Genomic DNA, 27,347 nt, shown 5'->3' on the forward strand with positions numbered 1-27,347 from the left:
GGCCTTGACTAAAGATGCGGACAAACGTGAGGCTCGGAAGAGAGCAGCGGGAGCGCTGAAAGGCGACAGAGCCCGGCCTGGGCGGGAAGAGCGAGACCGGGACTAACCCTTCTCCCGCACACGCGAGGCGGGAACGAGAGGGCGGGAGAAGAACTCCCAGGGCAGGACAAGGCGCGAAGGGCTTGAACGGCAGCGAGGGGGGCTGAGCTGGCGGTCAGGGGAGACCCGGGGCTGCCCGGGGGGGCTCAGCACTGCCATGCGCCGCCGAGGGAGGCGGGACGCGCCCAGAGGCCGGGAACGGAGCCGGGTACCCGAGTCCCGCCAGGAGTGCGGGGAGCCGTTGGCCGCCACCTCAGCGCCGCGGGGCCCGATGCCGCCGGGGGCGGGGACACCTATGCGGTCCGGCCTCTCCCAGAGCCTCAGGCCCGGCCTCCCCGCCCTGCCCTGCCCCGCCCCGGCCGGCTTCCGGCGCGCGGGGGCGGTCGCTGTCGCGCTGGGCTCCTCCCTCAGCTCCTCGTGCGGCGCCGGCGGCGGCCCGGGCCAGCTCCAGGTGGGGACCCGCGGCTGCCAGGGGCCGGGCTGGGGGGGGGTTTGCTGCCCGCTGCTGGGGGGGGGGTGCCTCGACCCTTCCCCCTCTCCTCAGTGCCGGGGGGCACAGGGTGGCTGACCTGCTCCGTTTGTCCCCCCCACCCCCGCTTTCCCGGGATGCTGCCTGGGGGGAGGCCAGGCCGGGCCGGGCCGCCCCCCCCCCCCCCCCCCGGTCCCGCCCCTTGCACAGCCCCGTGGCTGCTTATTGCAGGGGTGAGTGGGGGGGAGGAAATGGCTGGGCCCAGGCAGCTGGTCCTTGGCACCCCCCCGCCCCACCGGCCTTGTGCAGGGTGCTAGGGACTATGGCATTCGCCTGGGTGCCGCACAGCGGTGGGGGCCGTGTTCTGTGCCTCCCCCTGCGCTTGGCGGGTTTTTGTTCCGGAGCTCTGTGTTAGCCCGTTGGGCTCTGCAGGGCACTGAGCCTCCTGGCGAGCTCCAGCTCACAGTCCTCTCCTGCTCTCCCTGCGCCACGCTTGCATGGCGGGGTCTGCCCTGCTGTCAAGGGAAGGGCTGCAAGTGGTCGTGGTTCATCACCGCGCTGGGCTGAGGGTGTGACTCTGGCCTTACCAAAAGCAGCAACTAGCAGGGCAGGTCGCTGGAATGTCCCCCGTCTCCAGGTTTGTGGGAAGGAAGAATTATTTTTGCATGCACTAGGTTTGTGACCGCACGAGACGTCAAATGTGTCCTAAAGGTATTTGGGTTCTGTGCACCTGTAAGTCACATGGCAACATTCAGAACTGCTCCTCAGTACCTTAGCTCATGACAATGTAACCTGTACCTAATGAAACACTCTTGAAGTTTTTTTCCTTGTACATTTATCTGCTGCAAAAGACACCCCCTGACCCCCTCACATTTTCTACCTCTGATATCTTGAACTTAGCAGCGGGTAACTTCAAAGTTCTATTCCTTGTGTCTTCTCTGGTTACAGAGTCCCAAACACTTCTGTGCTGAAAGCCTGGGCTTCATTTTTAAGAACGGCATTTAATTTTAGCTTGCAGTTAACTCATTTCTTTGTTACAGACTGTAACTGTACAGATGCAAGCACTTACAACCTCCATTTCATCATTCATTCACAAGCGGGAGTTACTGGGGTCACAAATGAAAATTGTAGGAGCAAATCCAGACTTTGAATAGAATGGTCCTAAACATTTAGTTGCATTGATCTGTTGGAGACTTGCAACAGAGAAAAGGGAGCTGTGGTTATCGAGCAGACTGGTGTTAGAACTGTACAACTGTGCTGTGAAGTTTCGTCAATTTCCCCTCCCTTTGGCTATTTCCAGAGCCCCAGTGGGGATGGGGATTGACAACCCACACCAGCTGGGGCTCAGGCAGGTAGACTGAGGGGATTTGTCAATTTTCCCCCTGCAGAGGCTCTTTGCAGAGCCATCATGAGGGGAAATGCTGACCCCACAGGACCCCATTCACACCCTTCTCCCTGCTGTGGAAAGAGAAGGAGGGTGAGAGCCTGTTGGAGACAGAATGTGGTTTAAATATCACATCCTGTCTCCAACAGGCTGGTGGAGAGGAGAGCCTGCTTTCGGTGGTTACTTGTTTACTCAACATCCCTAACATGGCATTGAGCAGATCTTGAAAATGTTCCTGTGCTCGCTGTCTCAGAAGGTGTATTCTGTGGTGGATTTGAACCATTAATGCACTGGATCCTTGTTTAGCTTGTTGTATGCACTACTATATAGCAAACCTCTCTAGAAAAACCGTAACCATGGTAAATGTGACGATTACGAGCAATCAGTCTGGCTGAAAAAAGTGGGTGTGTGGTGGAATTTTCTCTCTGAAGTGTGCTGTGTTATTAACAAAGTTGGGAGCCCCTGAGGATGGAGTTAATCTCAGATGTAGAGAATGCAGAGCCACTTTTGTGTTTGAAGTTCTCTGAGGTGGAAGAGGCTGTCGGTAACAACTCTGACTTGTGTTTGGTTTGGTCTTCTAAAGATCCTTGGATGACCATGGTAAAGGGACTGATTGCTTAACTGAAAGCCTGTCAGCAATAGGAGTATAACTCAGAGGGGCTGGGGAAGGCAATGTTTAAAGCTATAGATTGGGCTTGCGTGTGCAGCGTTAGCAGCTACAGGTGTTAAATTATGATTAAAATGTATTCACAACTCTATCAACTATATTGAATTCTCAAGGTATGAGACCTTGTGTGCTAGACTTTCCAATGCAAAATGTGTTTAATTCTTCCTTCTAGAGGTATATGGGTAGAAAAATCTGGAGCAGTTCTCCTTGAAGGCATAGGTAAGGCTGACTGCACTTTAGGGATAAATATATGGGTAAGACTGACTGTACTGAGACTGCATGTACATGTATTTCGTCGGGGAAAAAAGAAGTATGGTGTTAATGCAATATAACCATGCTGTCAGAAACTTAGATGCCATATTGAGATTGTGTGTGTTGCTATCCAGCTAGCTGATGCATTCCCACTGTGCAAGGCAACAATTTGTATTTTCCAATGTCCTTGTTTTCATAAAGTTTATTTATAATCTTAAAAAAATGTAGGCAGTTTTGTAAACCATGATTTCCCGACAGGCCAGATATAATGTATTGAGTTTCCTGATTTGGACACTCAGGGTCCCTTAGGACATGGTGAAAGACAACACACCCATTTCACATTGAGCTTGAGTTGGTAATGCTTAATAATGCCTCATGATTAATGATTCATACTTCAGACAATCCAGGGACTGTACAAACCAATTTTAGTGCAAGTTTGCCTTGCCTAGGAAAAGCTGCAGGAGCCAAGAGAAAATCCTTAAAGCTTAATTTGATGGAATATTGACCAATAGGTATGTAATGTTACTGTCTCTCCTTTTTAACTGCAGGACTAGTTGGCTGCCATGCTAATGCTGCTTGCATTTGGAGTGCTGCTTCAAAAAATCCTGGCTAATGCCCAAGACGAAAAGTTTACTGAAATCAAAAACATTGCAGAAGTGCTGTTACATAGCTACAAAAGTATCAATCTACCGGAGGAGCATATTCCATACTTTCTGCACAACAATCGGCATATTGCCACGGTCTGTAAGCAGGACTCTCATTGCCCATATAAAGTAGGTATTTCTTTCACTCAAATATAATTTTTGCAGTTGCTTATTCTCAGAATCATAGAAGTTAAAGATGGTAATAAATAAATAAATAAAGATGGTCTGCTTGCCCGTGGGTTGGTCGTCTCTGGGGATTGAACTGTTCTTCCTTAAAGCTACTAAACTTCTCTTTCCTGCTTCCTGTCCTGTTACAAGAATGGTAAAAGTATGATGTGAAAAAGTATTTTGTTAGTTACTGTGATGGTGTGTGCCCCACATTCACCCTTTGCACACTATTGTAATCTTTGTGTAAATGTTCCTTGTGTGGTGTCATTTGAAAACTCATAGCTCACTAGTCAATACTGATAGTGATAAAGTGTGTGTGTGTGGCACCACTGTCAGTAAAGTTGTAAGATTCTGCTGTATGGTGGTGGTAAGATATAATCAAAGTCTGAGAAGCGTCTAAACCAGATACAAAAGGATAAACTGACACCTCAGCCAGATGTAAGCAAGGTCCAATGAGCCATCAGCTGCTTAAGTGGTTCATCGTTGTCAGGAAAATGGACGTGGGTGAAAAATCTGCAAAGAAACCATTCCCAGCCTCACAGACTTTCTCTTCAGCCTCAGCTGGAGGCGCTTTTTGGAGAAGGGAAAAAACTCCAGGAAGGGAAGGCAGATGCCCCAGATGATTCCTCCCTTTTGCTGCCCATGGCACCCATGACTACTGGAGAACAAAGGAAACAGCACTGGAGTGGGAAGGAGGCGAAGAGGGGAGATCCAAATTAAAAGAAGTTCAGCCTTTGAAGTTTGCATTAGAATCTCCAGTTGATACCTTTTGAGCAAGTGCAGATGTCCAGTGAGCACAAGCCACGGAAGGCGGGGCACAAACCAAGTGTAAAGGGGAAATCCCTTTTTGCTCCTGATGGGGAGCTTAAGAACTAACCCCTACCCAGACTTGCTCCCTTCTGAAAAAGCACCATCACGAGCAATTATCATACTGCCAAAAGAGAGAGAGCGGTGTGTTTAAACTGAACAGCTCAGTCATGCCTGGGAAGGAAGCACTTCATACTAAATATATGAGGGGTCAGCAACTCCTGGCACAGGTGCCAAGAGTGGCACACGAGCTGATTTTCATTGTCATGTGAGGTGGGAGCTCAGCCCTGCCCTTCCATGTAGCCAAGAGCTTGCCCAAAGCCAGGCCACTGTGGATTAACAAAGATCAGCTAATGCCACCAATGACCACCTAAATAGGAAAGCTCTGCACCTGTATTTATTTATTAATGAAGCTGCTGTAAGTAGGACTATGAGTGACTTCAGAACGTATCACGGGAACTCGGACTGTATGTAGAGGTCAAAAGGTCAAATTTTGGCGCTCCACCTCGGAAAGGTTGCTGACCCCTGAAATAAAGTAATTAGAAAGTGTCTAGATGTGTTACTAGGCTGGTGTAGTCAGTCGTCACCTCCAGACTTATGTCAGATGTAGTGACATTTGAATTACTAAGGCTCTAATTTTACAAATCATGGCTGAAATTTGCTGAAGTATAACCTAAGAAAACCACTGTTCTTGTTACAGAAACACCTGAAGAAACTAAAATCCTGCTGGGGCTATGAGAGGTCCTGCAAGCCAGAATACAGGTTTGGTTACCCAGTGTGTGATTATGTGGAGGCAGGATGGTAAGTTTCCATTTTAAATGTGTAGTAGAAGTACAGTCAGTCCATAACACAGGAGAGTCATGGTTATGTTAGATCTTGAATTAACATGTTTATTCTGAGGCATAGCAGTTTTCTCTGTCTAAAGGAGGATACCATCATTCTTCTAGGTTTTTTTTTGTTTGTTTGTTTGTTTTTCATGGAGACCTGCATAACTTTAAAGTTTTTCAGGGAAAAAAATGTGTTCTGTGAAGTACTTCATGTCCCAATATGTATGCAGGCTGGCTGTTTGGTTATAATACAGCCTTAAAATCAAGTGCCTTTCTCAGAGCTTAAAAAAGAAAAGAACTTCTCGTGATGTGTTTGCCTGTATCCAGTTGATAAGTTTCCTGTTTTGAAACTGAATGGAGTGAAAAACAATACACTGGCTGGCTCTTTTGTTCTGGTTTATGTACTAATAACATCACTTTATAGAGTAGGTTCTCTCTCCTCATGAGGCCATTGTCTCCCATTCCATGATTAAGGAATTGAGACTTTCATTCATGGGCCATATTCTCCACCTAGGCTCTGTGACGTACAGGGCTGCAGGCCCAGGGGCAAGGTGGCGGGAGGGGCTGCCTCTGTGTGTCCCCAGAACGGCTGGGGCCTCAGGTGGAAGGAGTGGGGCTTGGGGCAGCCAGCCCTCGTTGCTGTCTAGACCACAGTGTGGTCCCCCTTTTCCCCCTTAGAGGTGTGAGGAGTGGAGCTCTGATGCCAATTCAAGAGGACCAGGGGCAGGGCTCTGGCCACTGTTGCAGTAGCTGCAGTGGTTGCCAGGAGTCCTGGGCACCTGCCCCTTTGTTCTGCCCCATTACCCTGTTGGCAAGGATGCACAATCTAAGGGCACAGCTGTTGTACTTGGGTTGAAATTTGGTTTGAGGACGCTGCTTGTCTTTCTGATGGCCACAGTGGTGGGTCCAAATGGTGAGAACCACTCTGCAGGGTCTGTGCTATTGTAACTAACATTCTTTTTTACTTTTTCTTTTTTGTGTATCTCTCATTTTTACTGTCCTATTTTTATCTGTCTAGTCTGAGATTGTCCATTGTAATTTGTAGGAATTAAAACCATAAAATAACCTGTTAAATTACTTCCAGTCTGCACTGGTTAAAAGAGGCATAAATATTGCTTTTTATAGCTCTTTCTATGTGATAGAATTTAAGGCCAGAAGGACCTCTTGTGGTCACCTAGTCTGACCTTCTGTATAACACAGGTGATAGAAATCCTCCCAAATAGTTCCTTGATCATATCTCATAGGAAAAAAAATCCAGTCTTGACGTATGGCTTTTCAGAGAGAGAGAAACCACCATTTGCCTTGGTAAATTGCTCCATTGGCTAATTACTCTCACTATTAAAATGGTACACCTAATTTGCAGTCTAAATTGACTGCCTCATTTTGAGATTTCACAGAAGAGGAGGATAAATAAAACTAATTTTGCAGGCATCCTTCTGTAGTTGGAATTAAAGGACCACTTCAGGAAGCTCAAATGCGTTAAATGAAGGTCCTTGTATTTTTTTTTTTTCATGCATCAGGGCTAATGACCTTGAGACAGCTCAGCAGATATTCTGGAAGCAAGCTGACTTTGGTTATGTTAAAGAACGGCTGGATGAAATGAAAACCCACTGTAAGCCTTTAGCAAAGGTATGTGTTTTGATCTACGTATAAACAGTGCAGTCTTCCTTCATTTTTAAGCATAATGCCACTACATAAACCCATGGTACATCCACACCTGGAATGCAGTAGGCGGTTCTGGTGACCCCATCTCAAAATGATCTTTTGGAACTGGAAAAAGTAGAGAGAAGGGTAATTTAAAATGCTAAGGGTATGGAACAGCTTCTGTAAGATAAGAGGTTATAACAACTGGGGCTGTTCAGCTTGGAAAAGAAGAGGCTAAGGTGGGGATAAGATAGAGTTATATAAAATCATGACTGGTGTGGAGAAACTGAATAGGGGAATGTTATTTACCCTCTACATAACCTAAAAACCAGAGGTCACCTGGTGAAATTAATAAACAACATAAACAAAAAAGGTATTTTTTCACACAAAGCACAATCAACATGTGGAACTCATGGGCAGGGGGTGTTGTGATGGCCAAAATTATAACTGAGCCAAAAAAAAAAGCATTAGAAAACTTATTGGACGATAGGTCCACCAATGGCTATTAGCCAAGAGGATAAGGGACACAACTCCATTATCTGAGTCTCTGACTTTGTCATCAGTTGGGACTGGCAGACAGCAAATGGATCACTCGTTATTGCCCTGTTCTGTTCACTCCCTCTGAGTCATCTGGTCCCAGCCACTGTCAGAAGGCAGGATACTGGGTTAGATGGACTACTGGTCTGGCCTGGTGTGGCCATTCTTATGCTCTTAGTATGGCGTTGTTTTAATTGATCCCTGCTTGTTCTTTTTGCACAGGGCGATTCGTCTCTGGCCTGCTCAAAGTACCTCCAGCACTGTAGAGCAACAAACTTGTACATTGATTTAAGAACCATAAAGCGAAACCATGACAGGTCTCTGAATTGCTCATGTTCCAGTAATACCAGGAAACACCAGGGAAAATACTCTTCAAAATGCACATTTCGAAAATCTCCCCTCTCTGCAGTTATCTAGGTCGTATGTCGTCATGGTACCTGGGTTTCAAAACCTGTGGAACAAAAGTGCTAGTTCTTTCCCTTCTCTACACTGATGCAAACCAGACAGCTTACTGGGGAGACTTGGGACCTGATTCTGCAGAGATGTACATGCTTTACACGTGGCAGGTAGTCCCCACTGAAGTCAGTGGGATGATTTGTTAAATAGTGCAAGTCTTGGCAGAATCTAAACATGGAATGTCAATCACCTGGTAGATTTCAGGAAGGGCATGAATGTTAGCACTCTGGCTGCACTCATGACAGCACTGATTACATGCATCTGATGAAGTGGGTCTTTGCCCATGAAAGCTTGTGCTTCCAAAAATCTGCCGGTCTACAAGGTGCCACAGGACGTCTTGTTGTTTTAAAGCTCTCATTGAAATTCTCACACGTGTGTGTGTGTGTGGTTCCCCACTCCCCCCCAAGAACATCTTGTTTTGGGGAAATACATAGATTGCCTTTTTAGAATAACAAATGTGACCACTGGCAAAAGCAGTGTAACCAATAAATCCTGTCTAGAGTGCACATCATTATAAAGGGATGCAGTTAATTTAAAATCTAAACAGATTTAAACAATTGAGTCCAAGGTAATTTGTTGTTACACTTACCCTGAGACCCTGTCAGTATTTCTTAGTCTCACAATCACTTTTTCCTATTTAAAAGCATATATCTATATATCTTGCTGCTATTGCTGTATGATGTGCTTGGTCACACTAGTAGGATTACATTTATAAATAGTTTATACAGGGGTTAATTTATGATTAATATGTATTAATCATAAATCATTAGAACCCAAAGCATCACTAGGTTGCTTTTAACAGTTCCTTTGAGCACATACTGGCATGCTTGTAACAAGATAACACATGCTGCTCATGTCTGTAAAATGCTTTTACCACTTGTTAGTAATTTCTGTTTAAGTAATGTCTAACTAGTGGTAAGCTGTTTAAGTATTACGGTAATTATATAAACAGATGAAAATAATGTCCATATCCTTTACTGGGTACTACAATCCACCCATGTGCCACTCACTACAGAATTGAGGGCTAATTGCACAAGAGGAAACTGTGAAACTGAATAGCTGGTGTCATTATGTGCACACATTAGACACTGGAAGAACTGGGAAAAATTCAGGAATATTTCCTGTTAATTTTAAGTGCTACTTGTTGCCATAGAAAAGAAAACATTTCCATTATGAAAATGACCTGTTTTTAAAAAAAAAAACCATGATGTCCATTTAACTACTACACATTTACACCTAATTAAAAGCTTTAATGTTAGTTGAAAAATTTCCCTACTGATATCCAAGGTGCAGTATTGCTGTGTTTTCGAATGTTATTTTGAACTGCAATCTCAGTTCTTGTAATAATGTGAAATGTGTTGAGTTAATCAGCCCAAGGATATTTTTTTATTGGCAAAACAAAAAGCAGTCAAGTAGCACTTTAAAGACTAGCAAAATAGTTTATTAGGTGAGCTTTTGTGGGACAGACCCACTTCTTCAGACCACAGCCAGACCAGAACAGACTCAATATTTAAGGTTTAATATTTAAATATTGAGCCTGTTCTGGTCTGAAGAAGTGGGTCTGTCCCACGAAAGCTCACCTAATAAATTATTTTGCTAATCTTTGAAGTGCTACTTGACTGCTTTTTGTTTTGATAGTGTATAGACTAGCACGGCTTCCTCTCTGTTTTTATTGGCAGAATGTCCAGTTGTTTTCTGTGGTCTGTGCTGTCAGTTCCTAGTAAAATTCAACCCTTTTGTACTATATGAAAATAGCTAATCATTTATACAGGAAATTCCTTTCACATCCAGCATCCCCGGGACTGAGTGGTAGCTATATATTCAAATATTCTGGATAATAGAGAGGTATACCTAGCAATGCAGAACACTAAAGAAAACCAAGTTTAGATATTAAGAAACAAACAAAAATGTGTGCAGGATACTTTATTTACCAACATAGTATTGTACACTGTATACTTATACTGTGTTTGCTGTATTTATTTGAATTTACTTTCACTATACGGTACTTATGGAAAATGTCACTGCATTTTGCTTGTGGTTAAAATGCCAGTTATATGAGAGGTCCTAGATGATAGAATACTAGATATGAAAGAATTTACTGTATTAAGTGATTTTTGTCAGCGAATATAGTGCTCAGAAAATGAAATGAAGGCGCCAGTTCAGCAAGGTGCTTAGCTGTATGTTTAATGATAATCATGTGAGTAGCCTAATTTAAGTCTGTGAGACTACTTGTGCTGAAACTTAAGCACATGGTTAAGTACTTAACTGCATTGGCTTGAGCCAGCTGATGTGCAGGCATACCCCGGTAGAGCTACACTATAACTCAGTAGTGGTATGCTTCTCTCCTGGTTTCAGTCTTGGGCGGGGCCCCTCTTGAACTCCTACCCTGAGGCCAGGTACTTTACGTTGATGTCTTTTTATTCTTTTCCATCAGATTCAAGGAAGACTTTCTTCAGGAAGGACAAATCGGAGGTCATTGTAACTTTGACAGGCAAGCGTTCATGGCTGAAGGTCAGCGGAAGAGCCCTCTGCAGTCTTGGTATGATGTAGAAGTGTGGCTTTTTCCAAGTTAGTTGTTTTTCACTGCTTTTTGTCTGCCTTTCTTTGGCGCCATCCATTCTCAGATACTTTGTCTAATGCCTTTCATACTGAAAAATACCGACCCTTGGAAATAGGAAATGAGTACAGATTGAACCCTGCACTCAATAGGCATAGCAGAACCTGATGTGATCTGAAATTTGCTGCTGCTCTTTCTGAAACTGATGTGGACAAAAGACTATAAGTGTCTCAGTGTTAAGTTTAAAACAAAAAAGCAGTCACGTAGTACTTTAAGACTAACAAAATAATTTATTAGGTGATGAGCTTGCGTGGGACAGGCCCACTTCTTTAGATCATAGCCATACCAGAACAGACTCAGTATATAAAGCATTTGTAGTTCATCTTTATGTGGAGTATTAGTGTAGGGAGCCTGTGCATCCATGGTGGCAAGGATGGTGTTGTCAGGAAGTTTTCTGATGTTTTGTAATTTGCTTCCAACCTTTTGAGGATTCTTACTGGCAACCGCAGGCTATACTACAATAATAATCTGAAATTTTTTTTTGCAACAAGCCCCATTGCCAACTTTGTCATGTATCTCTTCTGGAGACACCATCACTGGACTTAACCATGTTAATAACAGAATCACGGGCCCGTTGTCCTGTTCCTCAACTAACATCGTACATGCTGTCATGTGCCAACAATGCCCACACACATGTATATAGGACAGAATGCAAACACTTTTTGCCAAAGAATGAATGGACATAGAGCAGATATCAAAAATCTCCAAATACACAAACCTGTCAGTCAGCACTTCAATGGAGTGTGCCATTCTGTTAAAGACCTGTGAGTTTGTGTTCTATTGAAAAGGGACTTTAACAATTGTCTATAGAGGGAATGCTCAGAACTAACATTCATATTCAAATTCAACACATTAACATGTGGTTTGAACAGGGACAGCAATTACCTGACCCATTATAAGGACTCTTTTGCATTACGTTGGTGCTTTATCTAACTCTTAACTTCCTCCCCATCTTCCTCTGCTCTTCTGATAACCATTTGTGGACCTCTGTGCTTTATATTTGAGTCTGTTCTGGTAAGGCTAAGAGCTGAAGAAGTGGGTCTGTCCCACAGAAGTTCAACTAATAAATTATTTTGCTAGTCTTTCAACCGCTACATGACTGCTTGCTTGTTTTTGATAGAATACAGACTAACATGTCTATCTCTCTGTTAGTGTTAAGTTTGTGTAACATAATGTTTAACCAGTTAACTAAGTAAACAGGATTTTACATCTGTACCTGGAATTCCCCTCCCTAGGGCACTTGGTGGGACTGGAGCCAACAAGTAGGATCTAAGGTTTCTATTTCCCTCCTTATCAGCTTTCACTTGTTCTTTCTCTGACCTCCCCAGAGTTCCTCTTGGTTCCTTTCTCTGGCCATGTTTAACCTCGTTGTCCACACTGTGATCAATAATCGCAGAACCACCTGAACCTCTGATCCATTTTCAAAAGATGGCTGTGTATAGGCAGGCTGTTGGTTATCAGCTAAATGAATCCTCCAGATTAGCTTCAGACTTAATCAGCCTCACACCTGCAGGCGTTAATCACACTAAAGCATTGAGGTCTGTAACAAAATGCCTTTTAAATGCAGATCAACAAGGTGGACAGACACACAAATGAATTCACATTAATTGCACCCTGGAAGGGTGGATGGAAGGGAAGTCCTCTTATGACAGTTCTGTGCTGGTTCATTTGTAGATCAAAGGTGCTGCTTGCTCCTGTGATCAAAAGCAGAGGTTTTGAACCTTTCCAAGCTAATGACCGAAAACCCTTGAGTCATCATTTAAAATTATTTTTAATTGTCAAACTTTCTCAAACTTTGGCAGCATTATAAAATGACATTACATAATGAACTGTTGTTAAACTCCGTGTAATAGGTACTTGTATTCAGACACATTATTTTAAAAGCTTATTACGTGTAATTGAACAATTTTAGGTTTGCCGAACTCCAGACATATACTTCACTAAGTTTCAGAGCCATAGAAGATGGCAAGTGTGACATTGTTATTGAAAAGCCAACTTACTTTATGAAATTAGATGCAGGTAAGAGATATTATTTTACAGCATCATACAGTATGATTATGCAGTGTCCATTTACACGTGTGTGTGTGTGTGTGTGTGTGTGTGTGTGTGTGTGTGTGTGTGTGTGTGTGAAGTTTAGTCAATATGTGTGTTGCTTATGGATCTGTGATCTAGGAAGTGAGATTGTATGACTTTTTCACTCCCTTTTCATAGTCCAGCCAAATAGTGGAGATTGTGAGAAAGGGCAAGTCTTGTTTTGTTAATAGAGGCTTAAAAATACCAGAAGAGTTTCCTACCGCTTTTATTATACTTTGACTTGTAACTGTTTTCATAACTTACTTGTATTTTGTGAGATTAAACATAATTTATTGTTGGCTATATGAGTTCAGTAATTGCAGCTTCTGCATGCATAGTTATGCATCAGTTATGGGGTGATGGCTGGATGGAAGTCATGCATTTCAAAAAAAGGACTGAAACAAATAACTTTATGTAGGTTTGTCACTCTAAAAAGTACTAAAAATTGCTTTTAAAAATCTTTTAAGGCTTTAAGTGAAAATCAGCAACAAAGTATGTCCTACCTAACCTACTTCAGTATGGGAGAGCCCCAGTGATTGGTATGCTGCGCCATATCAAACTTCATGAGAAGCTTGCAGTAGCTTATGAAGGGCTTGCCATCATCAATATTTTAGCATTTCTGCCGTTTATTGATCTTAGCTTTAGTGTTCTTCATTTTAGCGATTTAACATTAATAGGCGAGAATACTTAGTCTCATATTTAGACAAATGGATTAAGCTGGTTTTTAAATAGTGAGTACAAACACTGTGCTCTAGAGTCTGTTTGAAACATGCTTTGAAGTGGCCTGTGGAGCAAGTGCTGAATGAATATCGTCAGGATAGTGGTCTCTTATCCTGCAGCCCACAGTGAAATTTATTGTGCCTTTTTTAAAAAAAAAAAAAAAAAAAAAAAAAAAAAAAAAAAAAAAAAAAAGCCCGAAAAGATTGTGTGGAAGTCCCTGTGCAGCTGGACAGTGCAGGACCACTAATGTGATGGTGGCTTTAGTATACAGCAGAAAAATCACAATATCAAGTGTGACTTCAAACAAGCTTGCTTTGTCCTGTAATTTCTTCCTGCTTTTGGCTGCCCTGCCTATGACTTGGATTTTTCTTACAATATGGGCTTCCTTCATGTGATTCCATCCCTGCTGAAGGGCTGCATCTAGCAGGCATATAAGTTGTTCTGAGTCACATACTGAGCAAAACTAATGTTAAACCCAGACCTTTCTATTTACAGGAACAGGAGGGGTATTTAGTGATTTCTCTGGAAATAATCAATATAAATGTCTGCAATAACAGGAATGAAAAATGTTGTATCGTGCTTTATTAGTAAAAAGCTTTTCTTTTCCTGTCAGGTGTTAATATGTACCATCACTTCTGTGACTTTGTCAACCTTTATATCAGTCAGCATGTTAACAACTCGTTCAGCACCGATGCCAACATTGTCATGTGGGACACTGTAAGTGGGACTGGCTTTTTTAATATTTGCAGCAGCTCTAGCACACAGTGTATTGTGGTATCTGTGCATATCCTCTAGCAGAGCAGTAGTTCTGCCTTGCATGAGAAAGGGGCATCAGGCTCCAGCTCCTTAGAGTGGTTTTGTTGGAAAAACTCCTCACGTGAGCATGGTTGAGGTTTGACCCACCTGTTTGTGCGAGTAAAACTGAGGTGAAAGGCTTGCAGCAGTGAACTCAAGTTGCTCCACTGGAGCTAGCCTGGCTTCGGCGACAGCAACCATGCTGCAAGACAGGGCCCCAGCTTGGGAAGGCCAAATTGGACCCAGGGGCATAGTGCTTGGGGTAACCCTCCACCTCTGCTCTGCTCTGCCCGATCCCTCCCCCACCCTCTCCCTTCCCCATTGCACCACCTCCCTAAAGCCCCCTCCCCCAAGAGATGTAACTTGTGGGATTACCTGGGGGGCTTGGCACTGGTGGCAACAGGGGTCTGGGCCCCTGCCCTCACTGAGGCTGTGGGTGCTGGAGCAACCGGGCAGCCTGCTCTGTCCATCTGCCAGCTAGATTGTTTCCCTTCCCATCGCCTTGGCAGCAGAGTGGAGCAGGCTGCTGGGTCACTCCACTTCCCGTGGCCCCCATGGCTTCAGTGAACGTGTACATGCGGTTGTGGGGGGCAACCCCTGCTGCTCCTGTGATGGGTTCCCCACCTCAGGTAATCCTTCAGGCTGCCCTAAGCCGAGTAGCTGACATGGGGGGCGGTGCCATCTTTGGATGGTTGAGATGGCCCTGTTTCTAGGTTCTCTAATGTATTGGAAGCTAATACCTATAAAGGATCAGTCTTCCTTTACATGTAGCATCTGTAAGTTATATAGGGACAGGAACACACAACTTGTGGTCTTCCTAAGAGATCAAGTATATCAAAGCATCATCCTGATTTCCTGTTAATAACAAGCGCGTTTTTACTATTGTTCCTGTATTCCTAGGGTCAGCATTGTATTATTTCTCACAATTGCATAACACAAAACAAATGCAATTTTCTATGTACTGGAACAGGTTGCTTTTGTTGAGACTTGGATCCTATTACTTCTTGCCACCAGATGAGGGCACCAAGATACTTCTTGATTTGTTGAGAGGTCTGTGGTATCTAAAAGACAGACTCCAGCTTATTATTGATTCTCTTTTTTCCTCAACATATGCATGTACTTTTTGGCTACCGTAGGATTGCTGCACTGTCCTGATTAAACAGAAATGGCGTTGGATGTCGGTGAAGCAAAGCAGAAAATTAACACGAAATATGTTGGGCATCTGTCTGCAGATACCCCCTTTCTCCTCCACGTTAAAAAGTGATGTTTATAAATTCCCCTACCATCAGTATTTTTTATGGCGAATAGGCAGTGATAGGAGTGGAGCTTTCAGCTTTGAAGATCACTGCTTTGCTAGTGATCTGGGAGAGCAGTTCTTATAACACAAGCTGCTGATGAGTAATATCAAATCTGAATTCATTAAAACTTCATTGCAGCAGTGGTGGGGAAAAAGCAGAGTTGCGAGCTAATTGACTGTGCCGTCCTTCAGAGTCTGTTACATTTCACTGACTCTTGCAACCTTCTTAGTCTCTTGTAAAATTTTTCATTTCACATTGAAGACTGATAGACAAAATGTCTGCAGTATCCAAAGGACATGAACGTGCTGCAGAGAGCAGCCTGCTCCCATCTTCCTGAGGTCATAGGTAACTGTAGTCCAAAATGCTGAGACCTCTTTGTTCCATGCATATATGGACCTGAACTAATGTGCAGAATCCACAGATTGTTGCATGAGAGCTTTAATTTTTTGTGTGTGTGTGTGTGTGTGTGTGTGTGTGTGTTTTTCTCTTCTCTCCTAGAGCTCCTATGGCTATGGTGATCTGTTCAATGACACCTGGAAGGCATTTACTGACTACCAAATCATACACTTGAAAGCCTTTGACTCTAAAAGGGTAAGGAATTGTGTATACAGCTATAATAGATAGTGATGTAACAGTGGGTGCCATGACTTGAGTTTTCCAGTCAAACCAAAAGCCAGTATTTCAGAAGGCCTTACCCTAGTTACAAAACAGCCTGAGCTCAAGGTTAGACAAGCCGCAAAGGTTTTCTTGTGGTATTGTTCATGCTGAATCTTGTAGTTTTCATTGGTTATTTTGTCTCATCTGTGTCTTACATGGTTTTTGTTTGATATTCATGACCAGTTGCAATATTCCTTCCATGCCCCTTCATCTCTCTCTCCAGGACATAAAGGTTGTGAAATATAGTCTACTCTTGAGTTTTTGTTCTCCAAAATCTAGCTGCCCTCATTGTGAGTTTCTTATCCACTCTTAAATCCCTCATTTAAAACTTGCCTCTACCACAAAGCCATTGGTTTGCTGCCATCTGCTTAGGTGGATGAACATCTGCAATGACTCATCCCTGAGACTACAAATATTCTCTTGTCCACCATCCTACCCTCTGCCTTTTTTTGTCTTTTTCCACCTATTGCAGCTTGCACTCCCCCCTAGACTGAGTTCTCTGCAACAGCAGTTATACACCTGAGCTAGCTTTACTCTAGTGAGCTCAGGTCCTAGAACAGTGAAACTGCAGCAGTGTGCACTTCATTTTAAGCTTAGCTCAGTGACTGTAATTCTCCTGCGTTCCATGTTACTTCAGAATCTGAGCTATCTAGATTACAACTAGTTCTTGTATGTTTACTCAAACTGCAGCCACATCTTTTGATTGCATTATAGACATACCCTTTGTTCTATTAGCTTGCAAAGTGCTTAATATAATGGCATTACAATCATTGACTGGTGCCTCTAGTGTTTGCCACAACATAAACAACACCTGCAGTGAGCAAGCATGGAATATGTCCCTTTACCTGTATATTAGAGTATGACTATAATGTCAGCGATCTTCCCTTTCAGGTGTGTTTTAAAGAAGCAGTGTTTTCATTATTGCCTCGAATGCGATATGGCTTATTCTACAATACACCACTGGTGAGTCTTTTTAATCCTGTCAGTGTGAAAACTAGACCACCTATGTTCGTATCATCATAGAACGCCAGTGAACAAATGCTGGAAAAATCTAACAGAGTTAAAAATACGTATATAAATTGGAATATAAACTATAAATGAAGCGCCTGGTTATGGTATAAATTGCCTGTCTGATTTCAGATCTCTGGCTGTCATGGTACAGGATTATTTAGAGCATTTTCCCAGCATGTCTTACACAGATTAAATATCACACAAGAAGGACCCAAGGTATGACTAATACAATCTTGGTCTGAAGCTTCATTTCTTTTCTTTAAGCAATTATAATTATTACCCCTGTAAGTAGAAGTAGCTGCAAGTATTTATTGTAGCAGACATTTCTTCTTTTAGTTTCTCAGAGATTTTGGGTATATCTTTTGTTTGCCAATCTTTAATATAGTTCTTTTAGCAAAACTACATGTGTATTGTAAATAGCTCCTCCTGTTCCCAGTAGAGGTGGCCTTAAAATTCCATTTTCCTTTCTGTCCCTAAGGACCAGTGTTAGGACAAATCTTCTTCCAGTCTAAGAGAGTTGGATGTGTGGCTCTTTCTCGCATGGTTAGCAAATGCTGCTGTTGAACCCTGGAGAGAATGCTGCTAAAACGTGCAAGGCACAGGTCCTTTCTACAAAACCTCAGGTGTTGCCTCTCCAGAGCTAACACTGTCCCTGGTGACCTGGGAGCAGAGAAAGGAGCAATCACGTCTGGTCCTTGGATCCCTGCATAGCACCAGCAGGCTGGCCTGAGGCTTATTGCTTTTAAAATGCTTGTTGTTTTTTAGACCGTTACAGTGGCTGCATTGATGGATACGGCAGCTTTTTGATTTTTGCAAGTATTTTCCAGAGGGTAGCTTACATGTTATCACAAAGGGATATACTTTCAAACCAGTGCACAAGCATTTAGCTGTGCATCTCCCACTGGCACTAATGGGACTCATGCAGCTAAATCTCTGGGCTCCACTTGGAAAATTTATCCTGAAGGGTCCAACTGACTTTTAAAAGGCCCGGGAGGGGGAACTGCTATCCAGGCAAAATAGCTAGTTTCTGCAGATCTGATGCAAGAATCATCTGCCTTTTTCCTGTTTTCAGATACCCCTAGAGTGGGCAATGCAGGGATTCCTTTGCACTCAATAAAATATATGTATGGTTTTGAACCATACCCTTGTTGTTCAGGTCAAGTGTTTTGCAAAATGTATGCAATGTTTTGGAAAACTCAAATTTTGCTAGTTTTGGAGGGCTTCACGTCACTGTGGCCAGATCTAGGCTACAGGCCTATATTGATAAAAGTGTCACTCGGGTGTGAAAAATCCACATCCCTGCGTGATGTCATTAAAACTGCCTAACCTACTGTGAGGACAATGTAGATTGTGTCCTACCATCATAGCTACTGCCTCACGGGGAGGTAGTTTAACTATGCTCATGGGAGAAGCTCTCCCATTGGAATAGAAGTGTCTTCACTAGAGTACTACAGTAGTGCAGTTTCTCTGGTGTAACAGCACAGCTGTCGTGCTATATGTGAAGACAGGCTCTGTCCTTAGCTAGCCTAGCTTTTTCTGGGGTGTACTTGACACTCCTGTACTTGACACTTAACTTCTACACAGAAAAATACTCAATACTCTTCTACACGGAGAAGATATTTAATGCTCAAGTCATTGTTTCCTTTCAAAATTTCATGGCAGTTGTATTGAGGTATTTTTGGTCAGTCAGGCCCTGCGGATGGGCCCATATCATTGCAGTGTCTCTTGTCTGTCTTTTTAGGGTGGAAAAATTCGTGTCACAATACTTGCACGCAGTACAGACTACAGGAAAATATTGAACCAGAATGAGGTTGGATTTTTCTACTTTCTGAAACATAGTTTAATTTTTGCTGATCTTACGTATTGTGCATGATGCATTAGAACTTTCAGGGAAAACCACTACATTCTCTTGGTGTGTCTTGGATAGGCTTGAGTGGTAACACTACATTAATCTGACAGAGGGTCTAGTTCTTTTCTGCATTCCTGGCTGTGAGCCTTGTTAGCACTGTGTGGCTTGGGAGAGAACAAGAAGTAGTGCTGCCAAGTTTCCATTGATTTAATTTAGTTTCCCATTGATTTAGGCATCTATACTGTGAAGGGACTTCTGGAAATCCCAGCAGGTGCCTATCTGCACCTTTTATGTACCGTAATGCTTTTGACAATTTGGCCCTGCGCATCCAGTCCTGCCCCCCATTCAAAACAATGACAAAATACCCACTGCCTTCAGACCTGATTCAGTGCTCAGGTAGGAGATAATTGAACCAGATCTTCTGCAGCTCCAGAGACTGCATAGTACTTTTTCTGAAAGAATGAGTAATAAGATACATAATTGTAGATGGGAAATATGGGGAATCACTGTGCTGGTACCTGTGATGACGAGATGAGGGGGGAAAACTCAATATATCAGTGAGAGTATGTGCTGTCATCTCCAATGTAATTCCTTGTGGGTGTCTGAAGAAGGTAGACAGCAGCAAGGGAAAAGAATAAAAGTAGTACTACATTAAATTTCCCTTTTCCTTCCTAGCTTGTGAACGCTTTGAAAACAGTATCAGCATTTGAGGTGAAAGTGGTAGATTACAAGTACAAGTAAGTATGTGGGTAGAAAATCACAATAGTATCTGTGTTGTTGGCTGTTTGATTATAATCCAGTACCCAATGGGGGGAACTGGTGGATAACCTCCACTTACTGAAAGATTCCTGCATGTGTTTAGGTGCTTTTAAAAAATGCCAGGCCCATTGATATAAAGTGTGATCCTGTTATTGAACAGTTACAGGGTGAACTGGTTAAACTCTCCCCATTCCTTTTTACAATTGGCGTTAAAAATATCTGTCAGGGTTGGACAGGCCCCAGAAAGAACCCATTGTTAAGACTAATACATTCTGAAAGCTCTCAATCATTACGTACTCACCATGCGTCTGCATTTTCTGGTGATCACTGCTGGCTGCACCTCTTGGGGACCCGTAAGACATAAGGCCAAAGGCCCTTTATCTCCAGTCCCTCCTGTAGGTTATTTTGTACCTTCTGTTACCATATTTGTTTTTGTTACAGTTTAGATCGTAACCCTCACCTGAGCTGTGTGTACTGGTGCCTGGAGATTTCAGTTCTGTTTGCTAGGCAATGCATACACACGTAGTTAAAAACAGTCTTTGGGCCAGAGCTGATCTAAATAGACAAAAGAGACATTGGGGTGAAAGGACTTGCTCAAGATCACCCAGCTGGTTGGTGGCTGACCCAGGAGGTGAGCCCATTTCCGACTCCCAGTCTAGTCCTCTACACTCGCAGGAGTGAGATGTGCATTTTAATAATGTCCATTTTAATACATTTTGATTTGATTTGTTTCCTGGATAACCCTTGTTATAAGAAGGTCTAGCCAATAAAGTGTCTGAATATAACACACAAATGATCAAGGAATCATTGGAACATAATTAAATGTCATAACCTACTGGAAAAAGCTGTAAATCTGTAACAGAGTTGTACTAGAGTGAATCTTCTAGACTATATCAGTGCCAGTGGCCTTGGTCCACCTCCCCCGCACCCCATGTCGAACGGCAGCATTGTGCGCCATGGCATTTCAAAGAGGGCCAGAGCTAAGGGGCAACTGCCCCCTTTGCATCCCCCTCCTCTTTGGTCAGTGGGCCTCCTCATGCTTGGGGTGTTCCTTTTTCCAGCATCATCCATAAGTTGCATTAGCTGCATGTATCTCATTCATGCTAAGGTGGATGACCTGTGAGACCCACATATATTATGTTGTCTGCAGGGAACTTGAATTTTCAGAGCAATTGAAAATCACGCATAACTCTGACATATTCATTGGAATGCACGGAGCTGGGCTTACCCATTTACTCTTTCTGCCTGACTGGGCTGTTGTGTTTGAACTGTAAGTCTCTTTAAGTCTATAACTTCAAATGGTTGTTCATGTTCACACCCTTGTTCATATTTCAGTATTTATAGCAACAGCTACAGTGTTACCTTGTACCTGCCTACTTCAGTTGCTCGTAACTTTCACCTTTGGAGCTGAAACATTTTAGGCCTAGTCTCTTGCTAAGAGTAGTTATCTTTTTGCTGGAAGAGGAAGGTGTGTCTGACAGTCTCAGCACCTTAAACATGTGACTTCAGGAGAGCTCAAACTAAGCAGGGAGCAACCTACTCAGTCATTGGATGGGAGAACTCCAAAGAAAGGACAGAGGGGTGGGGTTGAATTCTTTTGAGTCAATGTGGCAGCAGTATGGTGGATTATAGGTAGTGTGACCATCTCCCTATCACAAATACAGGATAGGGAGATGTGGGAGGTGGTGGGCTGTGCTGGTGGACCTCCCAGCTGCCCCATGCCTCAGGGTGCCAGGAAGAAGGTGGCAGCTGCTCTGCAGTGCCTCTCAGCTTCCTTGGGGAGCCAGGAAGGAAGCAGCAGTGGCGTTGATGCTGCTCCTGGCTCCTGTGCACCTTGGGGAGCTGTGAACTGGGCAGCAGCCACAGGGGTAGGGTCCCAGCTACCCTGTGCCTCAGGAAGCAGGGAAGGGGGAGGCAGCCACTTCCCGCATCCCAGCATACCTCCCCCTCTGCAGGGCCCCCTGCTGGCTCCCTGTGGCATAACTGGAGAGTAAGTGGGTACGTGCTTCCCCGCGTTTTCTCTGGCCAGCAGCTGCGCTTGCACACCAGCAGGGGGCCGAATATGGGGCAGTTAGCCCCTTTGTTAAAATAAGTCAGGACACCTTTCTGGCCCCTGAAATACAGGGTGTCCTGCCAAAAATGGAATGGACGGTCACCCTAATTGTGGTGTGTGGGGAGGTGGGGTAGTGGGGATCAGGTGAATCAGAGGAAATGGGAAATGGAAGTCCCAACTCTCAACAATCCCATGACTGTTGCAACAGGAGCAAGGCTGTCAGTGCAGGCATCCTGGTAAATTCCAGCTCAGGTGTTTGCATTCTGTCCTACCTCCATTCTCCAGTAGTTCCACTTAAATATGTCTTTTTTGCTACAAAGTATTGTTATCGCTCCCTTGCTTCCAAAAACACTGCACAAATGTGCTGCATTTTATTACAGACTTTGATTTCCACCCTGGCCAAATCCTACTTTACACAAATTCTGTCTGCTAGGTTACAAATTGCAATTGGAGCTGGCCCCGTTGCCCAGCCGGGTCTTTTGGTTTCCTACATTGACAACCACACACTACATCTTGATAGGCTGCAGGGCAGTTGTGGGTTAATACCTGCTATAAAATGACAGTGATGCTCCATGTCCCCAGATACAACTGTGAGGATGAACGCTGCTACCTAGATTTAGCGAGGCTGCGAGGCATCCGCTACATTACCTGGCAAAAAAAGAACAAGGTGTTCCCTCAAGATCAGGTAATATTGGTCGGGCGGGGGGAGGACATCATACGTCACGTTTGTAATTGTTTAAAGGTCGAGTTTGTTTTTACTCCTCTTGATTCTTAAGCCTGAAATATGAGTTCCATGCTTTAGCCCAGATTAATTTTCCTGCTGTAATTCAGAAGTCGTTGTATATTAATAGCTGGGGGAGCAAAAGAAATGGAATTAATTGGTCATTAATTCAAGTGGTCAGTAGCATTGCTGTTGCAGAGTTAGTTTTGCTTGCACTGTTGCTTTAGGAGAGTTCAGTGGATTGGAGCTTACAAAACAAAATGGTGATCCTTCAGCTTTTTACTTGTTTTTTGCATGAAAGAAATGCCTGATGTGCTTGCATAAACTTGTTTCATTTTTCCAGGGACACCACCCAACACTGGGAGAACACCCAAAGTTTACTAACTACTCATTTGATGTGGAAGAATTTATGTACCTTGTGCTTTTGGCTGCCGATCATGTATCACAACATTCCAAGTGGCCATTTAGGGTACAACATGATGAATTCTAGGTCAAATTTCAGGTTTAATGAATTACTCAAAGCAACACTTTTTATAAAATGTGTTAAAATACATAAAAATCTGTGCTGGTATAAAACTTCTAGGAGGAAAAAAAATCCCCCCTCTCAAAAACACTCCTGTAGCTTTTTACTGTAGTTTCATATTCTCCCTTCAGTTCTCTAGGTGTTAGGAGTTTTTTGTTGGTGACCTCTATTTATCAAGATTATTTTTGCACAAATTGTTTGTGTTGCTAATTCTCAATACTTGACTTTTTTTTTGTTCAAAGATTTGTCCATTCATTTCATGTTATGTTTTCTCTCTTATAACTTGTCATCTTGTGGCAAGCTGTGCAAAGTTAGGGGAGCGGTGGGTTTTGTGTTTGTGTTGGGAAAGAATTAATACAGAATTATTTCTCCAGTTGGTTATGGTATGAATGACATGTATTAAAGTGTAATAAGGGAAACAGTTCTCCCCCTCTCCTTTGGTTCGATGCTCTTGTAGCTTCTACACTACAGTACTGTACCTGTTGCAAATAAAATATCTAGGTAGGAACTGACTTCCTATCTTTAGATTTTAAACCTTTCATTTCTATAACATCTGTTGTCCATAGGAAGCAATTGCTATTTGTTACAGTGTAGACCCTAAAAGTCCTATTTTAAACTTGGAGGCATTTTACAGATCCTGGTAGCATCTTGCATTTTTATAACTAAAAATTAAACCTTATGCAGTAGCAGTAGTTTAAATGAATCATGTGGCTCTCCCCTTCCTTCAAACAAAAAGCTAAGTTACCATTATAAGACTCATCAGTACTGGCAAAGGTCCCTGTTTGGGTTAGGTCAGATGTTTCTTTTCAAAGTGTAAGAAATCTTAGTCCTGTGTTAGGGTAGTTCAGATACTTCTGGGTATTTTCAGATTTTTTTTTCATTCACTAAATCAGCTCTTTTATGGCAGCAAACTTGACAGTAAACAGTGTTGTGTACATTCTCATTGAGGAGATGTAAGGGAGTTGTCAGCCTTTTAACTAAATTGAGATACTGTATAACTAAATCATGAAAGGAACATTGTTGTTCAGTCTAGACAATAAGAGCCTAATCCACACTGTGACTCAGTTCAGTGTGATCTGGCCCTGTGGGTGGATGTTTCAAAAGGGCTCTGTATTGGTCTTACTTGGCTCCCATTAAAGTCAGCTTCAACTCCACCATTGACTTCAGTAAAGCCTAGGGTGAACAGACATCCCATATTAGGCAGGATGGTCCTGTATATGGGACACCAAAAAGGTGTCCTTGTTTTTTTGAAAGGGACTAATTATCCCATATTTGGGCCCTCCCCCCACTGACCTCTTCCACCAGCAGCAGCTGGCCAGAGAGCACATAGGTCGCTTCCCCAAGCCTCGAGGAAGAGGTGGGAGCATGCGCTGCTGCCACATCCCTGCAACTTCCCCGGGGCTCCCAGGGAGGACTGGCGTCTGCTGCCTCCTTCCTGGCTCCCCAGGGCTTGGTGGAGCCAGGGAGGAGCCACCCTCCTCCTCACCCCCCATATCTCCCTAGTCACCCTAGTAAAGCCAGGAGGATGTGTACAAGACTTGTATAAATATCTCCAGGCTGAGTTCAACAAGCCTAAGGACAGAGTTCCGTGTTCTACTGAGCAGTTTTGAGAGTGATTTCCGTAACATTCCTGCATTATAATGGTACAGTGTCTCAGTTGCCTGAGACAGAAGAGACATTTGTATGCAAAAGCAAGAAGGTGCTATGTTAAGTGTAAATACTTCAGTGGTAGAATTGCAGATATCGACTTCCATTCTGTATCAATCGGAAGCAATTTCAAAGAGCGTGGGCATATTTACTTGTTTTATCTATAATGGTGAAGATAAATTACTGTAAGTATAACTTGCCTATAGATCTCTCATGATCTTAAACAGTCAGAAAGCTAGAGGTTTAAATTAGAATGTTTTCAGATATTTGGTTCAGTTTTTAGAGTAGGTTGTTGGGTACCTGACAGATAAAGCTGTTTCACTTTAAACTGTATAAGCAAAATTGCACTTCTTGACATGAAAAATGCCTTTTAAAATACAAATATTTGAGAAGTATTGAGAACTCTTGCATTTGTATGTTTTTACCTCATTTTAGAAAAAGAAAAATGTATAAAAGAAATGTTACTGAATGTATACTGAACACTGTAAAACCAAGGAAAACGTTAGCTTGGAAATATGCACACATATTTAATAAATTGAGACTTTTATCTGAAAAGCTCGAGGTGTTGCAAAAAATTAAAAATAATCACTGTTGCATTTCGCCTTGAGGAGGCAGTGGCTTGTGTGTCTCTGTATAGCGCCTTTTCCTACTGAGACAAAGGCCAGATGACTTGCTGAAGTGCACCATGAATAGTAAATTTGAATATCTGTGTCTATACCTGAGTCTTGAACTGTTGTATGTATGCTGGTGACATTCTGGGTGAATTAATAAATTGTTGGTTGGCTAAGAATAAGCAAGTGTCCTGATTTTGAGACACATTGTTCAAGTTCAACAAGAAGTCCTGTGGCACCTTATAGACTAACAGATATTTTGCAGCATAAGCTTTCCTGGGCAAAGACCTGCTTCGGGTCTGTAAGGTGCCACAGGACTTCTTGTTGTTTTTGAAGATACAGACTCACTTGGCTACCTTTCTGATAATTGTGCAAGTTAAAATTAACCTGAAAAGAACCCAGCTTTAAATATGAAAGGGATAATTCTATTGGTTCCCATTCATTATTAACTATAGTACTTATCCAGTTGGCAAACCTATTTTGTTAGATTTCAGCTTTCAAATCTAACTGGACCTTGGTGTAGTCATAAAAAATGACCCCCCTTTCATACTTAAATAATTACGCCTAGTGTGAGAGCGCAGGGGTGCACTGCATAAAGTCCTGAACCTGCAGAGACTTAAGCATATGCTTAGTTTTATGCACTGCATGTAATGCTTGTGAAGTCAATGGGAACACCCTCAGGGTGCAGATGGAAAGCAGCACACAGCTGCTGGGAGTTGTTATTCCCGCTTTAGAGGCCTGTACTGGTTAACTCCGCTCAAGCAAGCACTGACAAAACAGGGCTGTAAAACCTAAGGGCAGGCCAGGTCTCCAGGAGGAAGCAATGATGAAGAGCTTGGGGGGGTGTGGAAAGATCAAAGAGAATGAGAACAGGGAAGATGCCAAGCCTTAGCTAGGAAGAGGGGATGTTAGAAGCCTTAATGAGCATCTTGCTCTATGGATCCAGGAGTGGAAGGAAAGGAGATGACAGACATAAATTGCAAATCCCAGGGGCTGTTGAATCAAGAGTAAAAGGGCCCATAATTGGATTTCTGAGGATGTGAGAAATCAGAATACAGTAAACACTTCCATATCCAGCAACCCTGGGACTGGGGGGTTGCTGGATGCTCAACTATTCTGGATAATAGAGAGGTATACCAAGGAATGCATAACATTAAAGAAAAACAAGATTAGATATTAAGAAACAAATGTTGCTGGTAAATAAAGTACTCTGCATACAGTAGTAGTGTACATGGTAAATATATACTGTATTGGCTGTATTTATTTGTATTTAATTTCACTATACAGTACTGTACTTATGGAAAAGAGAACTAAAATTTACTTACGGCAAAATGCCAGTTATCTGAGGGTTCTGGATGATAGAGTGCCAGAGGAGAGAGAGTTTGCTGTATGTTGGTGCCCAGAGGAAACAGAGTCAGAAGAGAAGGATGAGGTAGTACAATACAGATCTATTGCCAAAAGGGGAATGAGGTGGAGGGATTAGAAGCGAAGAGGAGGTGGCAGATTTCAAAATCAGTGGTAGATTAAAGAGTGGGGGAGGGTGAATGGATGCTAGTCATGCGGCCCCCATTTCTCTCCTTCCTAAAAAGGCTGCTCACTGTGTTTTGGTAGAATGGGTTGAGATTTTTTGAGTGTTTTGTAGAAAGGCTTTTTAAAATAAACATATACTTACTTGTTAAATGTCAGTTCTCCACTTCCGGGTGAAACACCAAAACAAAGGAACAGGTTGTTTGTTTTTGTCTTTCCTTCTCCCACCCGTTTTTACATTTCTCCTGTTTTCAGTGTCAAGATGGGGCAGAATGAGGGGGAGGACAAATGAGACCCTCCCCCAAATACAAACATTTGATTTAAAAAAACCAATGGAAAAAATTAAATACATAATTGTTTTTCAAAGCTTGTGATATAAAAATTATTTTGATTTTTTTTTTTAATTTTTCCGTAGCCCTATATTTGGTCAGTAGAATTAATAAGAACTATTTTATACAAGAATATTATAGACAGATGATTATATGTGTTATGCATACAGTGTGAAAGGTCACCTGGCTTTGAAATCTGTGTT

The 27,347-nt window shown here is 42.9% G+C and overlaps 1 protein-coding gene across 2 annotated transcripts; it reads left to right on the forward strand.

Moving 5' to 3' along the window:
* Nucleotides 1-527: 527 nt before the first annotated feature.
* EOGT (EGF domain specific O-linked N-acetylglucosamine transferase) lies at nt 528-25,400 on the forward strand. 2 transcript variants are annotated; one of them, XR_012647013.1, is made up of 16 exons: nt 528-550; nt 3,420-3,644; nt 5,191-5,291; nt 6,838-6,946; nt 7,721-7,815; nt 10,389-10,493; nt 12,484-12,590; nt 13,978-14,081; nt 15,956-16,048; nt 17,006-17,077; nt 17,255-17,341; nt 18,867-18,935; nt 19,650-19,711; nt 20,175-20,364; nt 20,884-21,003; nt 22,369-22,379. XR_012647013.1 is itself a non-coding variant. In XM_075005723.1 (16 exons), the coding sequence occupies exons 2-16, from the start codon at nt 3,435-3,437 to the stop codon at nt 22,995-22,997; spliced, it is 1,584 nt and encodes a 527-aa protein (XP_074861824.1). In that variant the 5' UTR covers nt 528-550; nt 3,420-3,434; the 3' UTR covers nt 22,998-25,400. The 2 variants fall into 2 exon arrangements, 1 of the variants encoding a protein (XP_074861824.1); XM_075005723.1 differs by lacking the exon at nt 20,175-20,364 and adding an exon at nt 22,851-25,400 and having other exon boundaries at nt 22,369-22,471.
* The last annotated feature ends 1,947 nt before the right edge of the window (nt 25,401-27,347 follow it).

The sequence above is a fragment of the Carettochelys insculpta genome, chromosome 11 (assembly GCF_033958435.1).
Source record: "Carettochelys insculpta isolate YL-2023 chromosome 11, ASM3395843v1, whole genome shotgun sequence".
Lineage (NCBI taxonomy): Eukaryota > Metazoa > Chordata > Testudines > Carettochelyidae > Carettochelys > Carettochelys insculpta.

What these genes read in the sequence shown, in the direction of transcription:
- EOGT (XM_075005723.1), top strand. Translation starts at nt 3,435, where the DNA reads ATGCTAATGCTGCTTGCATTTGGAGTGCTGCTTCAAAAAATCCTGGCT. An exon ending in ACATTGTCATGTGGGACACT is followed by an intron (nt 14,082 to 15,955) that starts GTAAGTGGGACT and finishes CTTCTCTCCTAG; the next exon opens with AGCTCCTATGGCTATGGTGA. An exon ending in AGGTGTTCCCTCAAGATCAG is followed by an intron (nt 22,472 to 22,850) that starts GTAATATTGGTC and finishes TCATTTTTCCAG; the next exon opens with GGACACCACCCAACACTGGG.